Genomic DNA, 9,813 nt, shown 5'->3' on the forward strand with positions numbered 1-9,813 from the left:
GCGTGTGCAAAGATGACTGACCAGCTGTCTCCAACCCTATGGCTCTTGATACTGCACTGATTCCTGTTCCATAGCTTATACCTGAGCTCTGCCTGAATCTATTGCCAGAGATCCCAGCCCCTTGGTCCATGGATCCACATCGCCCCCTAGTGACAAGCTGTGTAGTCACAGGGCTGTTCCTTTCCAGGCTGTTGAGGCTGTGGGCTCTCAAAATCAGGCACCTGTGGTGAACTAGAGAACATCAGTTTTTCGCTGTACCCGTTGCCTACCAAAATCTCAAGTTGTGTCCTTGGTAGTGAGAGATACATTCAAGGAACTTCATTTTTCAAAAATAAAGAAACAGAAAAGCAAAGAACCCAGAACCAAAGGAAGCCACCACAGAATAAATTTAAGACTTAACACAGTGTTGCAGGAAGACATACACCAGTCATTAGATGTCAGCTGCCCTTGGAAGGGGCTAGGCTTGTGGAAAACAGTCTTTGGTCATAGGAAATTACTAGAAGGCCTGACTGCAGATGCCATCAGTAGAGAAGTTTCTGAGCAGTTTAAAAAGTAAACCAGTCTAAGGAAGAAAAGGCCAATAAAGGCAGATTGTTAGAATTACTGTTACAGACAGCTATCTTGCCTTTGCAGAAATGTAAATATTAAAACTTTATGTTGTAATCCCCACTTGCCTATTTCACCATTTGAGTATCCTCAGCTCACATATATCTTATTCTCATTTTCTCTGGGTTTCTTTATGAATATCACCTTCACGTTCATTAATCCTTCCTTCTGGAGCATCCAGTCTACTGCTACTAAAGCCAGCTATTTCTCAGAGCAGACACACCATTTTACTTCTAGAAGTTTGACTGGGAGCTGTGCATGTCTCCCTCAGCTATGCCAACAGTCAAGGCATGTGCTGCAGCTACACTGTTAAATGCCATTGTTAGCCAATTGTCAGAAATAAGTTGGTTTCTCTTGACTGATCTTCGCTCCAGTGATGAGTCCTATTTTCTTCCTTCTTTGCGAAACTGCACTCTTATCTTAGGTGCCAAACTGCACATTCTACGTCTGACGGGGTTTCCTCACACCCACAGCTTTATTCTTCAATATGCTTATGTCCCTGAAAAACAAAAACCAGGGAAATTCCTACCAGAGATCATTGTTGTTTGTTTTAGGCTCTGGCAAAGGTATCTAAAAAACACAGAGATGGACACAACTTAAAAAATCCATAAATTGATGGGTAGGTGGTAAAATGTAAAAATTTCATACAGTGAAATACTGAAATAAGTCAGGTTCTTATCCACATTAAAATGTATCACATATTATGTAAAGTGGAAGAAATCAGACACAAAGAGAAAATATATAATTCTAAGCCTAGACTTTCTAAAATAGGCAAGATCAGGGCACAAAAGGAAAAACAGTTACTGTTTAACAGATATAGAGATGAAAATTTGGGGGGGGGGAATAATAATGATGGTTTGACATCACAATGGGTATGCGTAAAATACTTATCCATAGTGAAACAGTGATGCAGTTCAGGAAATGACGGTCCAGTATGCTTCCTTGGTTTCTGCTTCTTCTGACCTAAAGGTGCTTGGGGAAAACAGTGTGAAAAAAAATCTTTCTCTTAATTTCTCCTGGTAGACAAAACACAGATTCTCTGAAAGAATCATGGGAGCCTCTCTCTGGGAGTTTAGCCAACCGGGCAGGATTATGTTATCACAGGAAGAGACACTGGAGGCCCATACCACACCAGACAGACTTCCCACTGTCTATCATCCATTCTCCTAAGAACACTGTCAGTTTTCCTTCAAATATTTATTCTTCCCCAGCCTTCCTGCATCACCTACATATCAGCCTATGAAGAGGGAATAGAAGTTTCTAGATGCCTGTAAGTATTTAAATATTCATGTCCTCTCATTCCATATCCTTAGGCATGCCATTAACTTGCATGCTTTTTTGCTTATTAATCAGTGAATTTATTTCCTAGGCACAATGCAGATAGTAAACAAATATCCTTACTTAATCATCAAAGTTAACTTAGTTGTTACTATGAATATCATTTCAATCATAAAAATTGCAAAAGAAAGAAATACTATCTTCAAAATAGCAAAGAAAAGAAAAATAAATATTAATAACTGAATTCTATACGGATGTACTTAAGGGAAAAGAACCCAAGTAATTCAAATGCACTGGTAACTAAGGAAATGGTGTTTGTTAGCGAGCATCCCATGGAATGTTTTTTGATGTGGCTGTACTTTTCTTCTGTAGTTTAACACAGTTCCTAGTAGTTCACACCTCCATACACATTCTACTTTATGATTCTTTAGAAAATGCTTCTACCTGGTAAGTTTGAATTCAAGACTCATCACTTCAGCTGCTGATGGGTTGTTGATAAGTGACAATGAAAAATGTTAATGTATTTTGTAATTCCTATTCATTCCTTTGTGACCTGATAACATATACAAAATATTACTGTATATATATTAGTCTACTTTATTAATAAAAATCAATGAAATGATTACTAGTGGGATTCTGCTATACTCATAAATAGGAGCCTTGTGCAGTAATCTCACAGAAGCTTCCTCAGGGAGTAGATGGGAATGGGTGCAGACCCACAGCCAGAAATTATTTGGAGAGTCTACACTGGAGTTTTCCATAGGGTCCCTCCCATTTGAGATCTGGGATCTGTGCAAAAGGGTGGGAGGGAAATGAAGAAGTCAGTGAGACTTAAGCAATAAAGAAACTGCTTGGCTGGCCCTCATAGGTTAAAACACAGGTGGGAGGAGTAAACAGAACAGAATGCTGGGAGGAAGAGGAAGTGAGCTCAGACTTGACAGATCTCCTCTCGGGGGCAGACGCCTCAGAGAGACGCCATGCTCCCAGCTCCTGGGCGGATGCGGGGATAGCTCTGCTCTCTGAGGCATACGTGATGAAGCTCTGACCCAGGATGGACATAGGCTAGAAGCTCCCTGGTAAGCCACCTCGTGGGCTACAACAGATTGTAAGAAATGGGCTAGTGCAGGTGCGAGAATTAGCCTAGAAGAGGCTAGATAAAAATGGGCCAAGCAGTGTTTAAAAGAATACAGTGCCCGTGTAATTATTTCGGGTAAAGGTAGCCAGGTGGTGGGAAGCAGCCCGCCGCTCCTATTACTACAGACAACACCAGGAGAACATATCCCACCAATCAACTAAGCAGGACTCATACAGGCTCATGGAGATTGAAATGGCAAGCAAAGGGCCTGCATGGATCACTAGGTACCCTGTGAGTATCTACTAGGTTTGGGATTTTTATGTAGTACTCCAAACAGTGGGAGTGGGTATATCTCTGACTCTTTAATCTGCTATCGAGACTCTTTTACTCCTATTGCATTGCTTTGTCCAACCTCAATATGAGGGCTTTGTCTTGCCTCTTCTTCTTCTTCTTCTTCTTCTTCTTCTTCTTCTTCTTCTTCTTCTTCTTCTTCTTCTTCTTCTCCTTCTCCTTCTTCTTCTTCCTCCTCCTCTCCTCCTCCTCCTCCTCCTTCTTCCCCTCTTCTTCCTTCCCCATTTCCTTCTGCTTCTTCTCTAATACAGTACCTTCAACTGCAGATTCCCCTCCCTCCACTCCTCGTTTTATGCTATTTGCCGGCTCTGAAATGGAGAGGGAGTGGATCTGGGAGGGGGAGCTAGGCGGAGTGGAAGGAGAGGTAACTGTGTTGGGGATGTACTATACGAAAGAAAAATCTATTTTCAATAAAAATAAATGAATGAATAAAATATACTTTTTTATTTTGAATAATTATATTAGACCAGGTTTGCAATCTTACAAAGCAAACTGGTGCTTATTCAGTTTAAGCAAGAAACATTCCCCAAAGATTCATGTATTAAAGGCTTATTTGTCTACAAAGGTTCAACAGAAGAGATTTGAGGAAAATTAGAACATAAAGGCTTTAATTTCAACACTGACTAACCTATTGATAGATTTATAATGGAAAGCAGAAAGAAAGAAGGAGGGTGTAGGTCATCAGAGGAATGCAGTTAAAAGATCTCTCTCATGCACACCCTCTCTCTCCTCGCCCTCTTTGTCCTCCCCCTCTCCTCTTCTATCTTCTCTTCTCTTCTTTTTCTTCTTTTTTCTTCTCTTCTCCTCTCTTCTCTTTTCTTCTCTTCTTTATTTTGCTTCTTGGCTGTCAAGAGATAGGCAACAGAACTCTGCTATTTTCCTCCTGACAGTATGTTCTGCCATAACACAGGATCCCAAAACACAGGTCCAATCGATCATAGACAAAACTTTGAAGTACTGAGGTAAAATACACCTTCTTCTTTTAGCATTTTAGACCTGTCATGAGACCAGAAAAATGACTATGACAAGAATATCCAAAATCAATGCTGATCCAAGCTCAGTTTGATTGCATGAGTGACTTTCTGCAATTGTCGACCCAATTAGCACCCACAGAGGCAAGTTAATCTGTTCTTTTTATTTGTAAATTTATCAAGATATAAAAAGAATAATAGTTCTTGAAACCTGGCATGATAATCCTCCAGCTTTTTTTCTTCTTGCAATTAAGGATTGCAGAGAGAGGGGCCTTAGTCTTCTTAAGGATGAGTCCCCTACTTTGCTATCCAGTCACAAGCAGGCATCCCTGAAAGTGTAAAGGTAAGTAACAATAAATATATTCAACAGGTTGAATTTATTCTTTATTAATATCATATACATAAAAACACAAAGAAAAATAATATTAATTAAAAATATGAAGCAATGAATTTGAAAGAGGAGAATCATGTGAGGAGTTAGAAGAAGAAGTAAGGGAAGAAATAATATAATTAAATTAAAACCTTTAAAGGGTAAAAGAAAAATGATCCAACCTTAAATACATTTTCCTGACATCCAGAAGAGGTAAAGGCATGTCTTTAGTGCAGAAGAACTGTCCTAGGAAAATATCTGCAGAGTTGAAAAGAGCACAACATAAATGAAGAAGTAATGGAATGTAGACAATTGTAGCTAGAGAGGAAAGAACCGGGAAGGCTGGGCAAAGACTGATGATAGAGATGAGTGAAGAATGGCATGGGGCCTTGTGGGCTATTGTCCTATAGAACAAGGGACCACTGACCTGTAGAGGAAACACAGCCTGGAAAGAGAGCATGTAAGTGACTCAGTTGCATAGTAAAGTGACTGAGGAGCTCACCGAGGCTGCAGGGAAGAAAATAATGGCTGTGAAAGTATCAAAGGAGTCACTGTGACTTCAATTAAAGACTCAGCTACCTCTCTGAAAGGAGAAATAAGGGGTGGGAATGAGCCAAGCAGCCATGAAAAGCTGTCAGAGTGGACTTCAGTGAGGCTGAGCCCATGCTGAAATGTCCCTAGTTTGTCAGAGCCCAGTGACTCTTACAGAGACAGGGACTTCCTGGGGCACACAGGCATCTTGACTTCCTAGTTTACTTTCTGTGCAGAGAGGAGGCAGTCACACACTGATGTGTATCACTGCTGGCACAGAAGTACACAGATGTCTGAGAAGGGGAAGCCTTCTCCAGAATGAGAGAGAAGTCCTCTGTCCTTGGTCTGGTGACCTTGTACCCATCAGGCACATCTCCTTTCTCAGTGCTGCCATCACGATATGAGTAATAGATCAGCCTCAGTCCATGACCCAGGTCCTGCCGATACCAGTACATATTGTCGTGGTTATCAGTCTGGTGACAGCTTAGTTCCACCTTTCCTCCTGTTACTGTCACCTTGCTTCTTGGGCTTTGGGTGACTGCAGCCTCCATGTGTTCTGTAATAGAGGAAGACAGAGCCTGATGATGTCATCTTAGCTAAAAGACTAAGGAATTTTGTTAAGAACAGCACACCTGTGTCCTGTCCAGCACTCACTTACACACAGGAGACTCAAGGTCACACAGAAGAGCCTGAAGTTCATCTCAGGACCAAGGCAAGATCTGATGTCTTCCAGCCCTGTTTCTGGAAACTAGAGCTGTGGCTCTCAGTGACTTAGTGATGTCACTGTCTCCAACAAATGCTTGAGTTGCAGAGTTAGCATGCCACACCCCTTCCCTACAGTAACAAGTTGATTTTAAAGCAGAGTCTCCTAATTACTTTATGCAACAATATTTATAATGGATATACAAATATTACTAACAGAAGTCAGAAAGTCAGAATTTGCTGCTGGTTTTTTTTTTCTAGATGCATGTGCTCTTTCTCTGATTTTAGTCAGGGTTGGGGTAAGGATTATTAAAAATGTAAACCAAATCTTGACCCTCTGACAATACAAACTTTATCTGGCTTAATATTACTCAAGTATGACCTACAGCCTCTCCCCAGATACACACTAACTCCACCTACTTTTATAACATGAGAAACAGTGAGCTGTTACATTTTTGACCCAAAATGGGAAGCACCAAGGAAATTAAGAACTTTGAGTTAGAAGTCAAGGAGCTGCAGATTTTAAGCCTTGTGTTGATATTCTCAAACATAAAATATTGGGAATTTTATAAGCTATTGATTCCTGTTGATATATAGGACACTTTATCTACAAAATGCATATGTTAATGTCTACACTTGTCTCAAAATACACTGGTTATGACCACACTCAAGCACAGAGTAGGATTTCCCACCACTGTCTGGGGGCTGGAAGGACTTGTAGGGATGTGAAAACACCTGGAGTCTTGGGACCCACCCCAGTTTTAAGACCACTCTGTACGGGATCAGGTAAGTAGTGAGGGGATTAATAAAGATCTAGAAGCAATTCTGGACCTTGGCTAAGGTTGTGTATCATCTCTGCCCCTCTCTAGTATGAAACTAGCAAGAGCAGGAAGATTAAGGGACAGAATGCCTGTCACTCTGTGAGGCTGTGGTGAGCTGGCACAGAAGTACACAGCAGAGTCCTCCAGCTGCAAGGCGCTCATGTTCATCTGAGAGTGATAGTCACTGAACTGCTGGACTGAGAATCGGTTGGGGATGTTTCCTTTCTCTCCCTCCACTTTTTCATAATGCTGAATGAGGAACTTCAATTCCTGGCCCAGAGTTTGTTGATACCAGAACACAGTGTTATGTCCAGAGATGGGAATACATTTCACAAAGGAACTTCCTCCCTTTGCTTTGATTATGTGTCTTGGAGACTGGATGACCCCGGGACTTGCTGAACCTGGGGAGGCAGGAGACAGGAGTGAGCATCTAGAGAAAGAGTGCACAGATGCAGCAGCAGTAGAGCAGCTCAGGAGCAGTCCCCCCAGAGCTCAGGACTCACTTGTTCCCAGGAGAAAGACAGTGACACAGCAGAGCAGGCTGGGGCCCCAGGCAGAGCCAGGGAGGGCAGTGCCCCACATCCTTCTCCTCAGCATGCTGCTCTCCCTGTGAGAGCAGGAGCCAGCTCCTCCTTTCAGCTCATTGCCTGTGATGTCAGGGTCTGAGGTCAGTGGTTTCATTGGCTCCCATAGGCCCTCTGTACCCTTGGGCATAATCTGCTGGTTTAGATCTTCCCCATTCTTCCCCCATTTGGCTCAGCCTGCATAGTGGAATGGGGGTGTTGACTGTACTGAGGAAAAAATGTCTGGGTGTAGGAAACTCCATTTCTTCCTTTCCCTGAGGCAGTTGTTTCCTTCTGTTTTCCTAGCTCTAGGTGTTTTGGATTGTGAAGACTGTAGGTCGCTTCCTGTGATGATTCTCAGTGAGCAAAGATTGATTACCTGCCCCTCACCCTGTACCTCCTGAGCCAGGACTGTTTCTGGTTCCACAGCTAACACCCTACGTGGACTCCATATTACACCTGGGTATCCACCTTCTAAAGCACTGTTCACAGCTCACTGGTGGATCTGCAGTGCCCTCTAGTGACCTGGTACATAGTCAATGAGTTGTACCTCTACTGGTTGTAGGGGATGCTGGGAGCTCCCGAAATCAGGTGTCAGGGTTAGGCTAGAAAACATCACGAGTTGAAGTTTCAATTTACCCACGGAAATACAAAGTTTTATCTGAGCCAGTGAGGGAACTCATTCAAAAAAGAATAAATTCTAAGTCATATCACACTGTAGACATTCATTAGTCATTAGATGGCAGGTGACCTTGGAAGGCGTGACCTGGGCAAAATACTCTTTAGTTCAGAGGAATTTTTATGAAGGGCTGACTGGAGAGGCTCTCAGAGGAGGAGCCTAGTGAGCACTTGGGAAAATAGACCAATCCAAGGAAGAGAAAGCTGAAGGGTAGAATGTTGGAATTGTTGTTGTAGACATCTAGCTAGTCTTTAAAGAAGTTTTAATGGAATTCCCAGCTACATCTTTCACCATTTGAGGTTATACTCAGCTTACTTACATCTTATGCTTATTTTCTTTGTGTTTCTTAAGAATATTATCTTCACATTTATCAATCCTTTTTTCTGGAACACTCAGTCTCCTGGTAATTACAGTCAGCTGTTTCTCATCACAGACACTGCCAACTTTTACTTCGGTCTTTGCATGCCTCCCTCATTTCTATAAACTGGTTAAGGTATTGCTGCAGTTACACTGTTTAATGTCAATGTCATCCAATTTGTCAGAAATAGTTTGGTTTCTAGTGACAGATTTCTCTCCTAGTGATTAGTCCCATTTTATCCCCATTTGCAAAACTATAACCTCTTATTGGATGCCAAACTGTATATTTGATATTTAAGGATGCTACTTCTTATTACACTCATAGATTTATTATATAATTTCTTACATCACCAAGAAACAAAAATCAAGGAAATTCCCAACAGATAGTTATTGCTCCCTGCAGATACATATATATAAGAATATATACGAAATATTGTCATATTTGTGATGTATATATAAACATTTTTGTAAATATAACATACATATGAAAAATTCTGTCTAGAGTGATTAATAACCTATGATTTTAAAAAAGTTTGGGGAAGTAGACTAACAGATAAAAGGTCTATTATAATATTGCAATAAATGAAACAGTGTATACTTGAAGGATCTGGGGACAGAGCAATATAACAGAATACAGACCCAGAAAAATTATCAAAGCATATGAAACTATTGCCTTATGATAAATGTGATTTTCTTCACCAGTGAAGTAAGTAAATGTTATCCCTTAGCAAATACCACAGGATAAATTGCATAACTATGTAGAAAATTATACAGTGACCTTTCTTATATAGAGAGAGTAATTGTAGCTGCATTGCAAATTAAAATGTAAAAGTGTGAAATTTTATAAAAATATATATATGAAAGAATGATTGCTTTGTATAGCAGATAAAATATACAATAAAACCTAAAAAAGGAACAATTTAATAACTTTGAATTAAGAACTTTTGTTCATCAAAATATACTCTGTTAACTAGGCAGTGTTGACACATACCTTTAATCCCAGCACTCAGGAGGCAGAAGCAGATGAATCTATGTGAGTTTGAGGTCATTCTGGTCTACACAGTGAGGAACAGAACAGCCAGAACTGCATAAAGAAGCCTGTTTTGAAAGTCATATATATATATATATATATATATATATATATATATATGATATGTGTATTGTACATAAATATGGAAATCAACTCAGTATATATACATCACCAGAATTCATTTTAAAAATGCTTAAGGAGATGAAAATATTAACTTATTTGATCGTTACACCATATATGAGTGTGTGTACTGTATTTCATAAATATATGTAATTAAAATACTAATGTTTAAAAATGAAGTTTAGTTTATCGTCTCAGTGACAGGCTTGTGATCCAAGTGCTCAGGTGGCAAACTCAAACAAATCTAGCCTACTAGAACATCCAGGTCTCATTGAAGAGACCTTGTCTCAGAAAAAAATAGCATCAAAGAAATAATAAGGCTGACCTTTGCCTTCCACAAATACACAGACAGACAGACA

At 40.4% G+C, this 9,813-nt stretch overlaps 2 gene segments (V, D, J or C); both read right to left on the reverse strand.

Annotated features, from left to right (window-relative positions):
- Positions 1-5,403: 5,403 nt before the first annotated feature.
- LOC113457233 lies at positions 5,404-5,882 on the reverse strand. The segment is given in 2 exon segments: positions 5,404-5,738; positions 5,837-5,882. Coding segments are annotated over 2 exon segments (381 nt in total).
- Positions 5,883-6,720: 838 nt separating this feature from the next.
- Positions 6,721-7,419, reverse strand: LOC101981014. The segment is given in 2 exon segments: positions 6,721-7,106; positions 7,209-7,419. Coding segments are annotated over 2 exon segments (597 nt in total).
- Between the last annotated feature and the right edge of the window lie 2,394 nt (positions 7,420-9,813).

This window comes from Microtus ochrogaster, chromosome 21 (assembly GCF_000317375.1).
Source record: "Microtus ochrogaster isolate Prairie Vole_2 chromosome 21, MicOch1.0, whole genome shotgun sequence".
NCBI lineage: Eukaryota > Metazoa > Chordata > Mammalia > Rodentia > Cricetidae > Microtus > Microtus ochrogaster.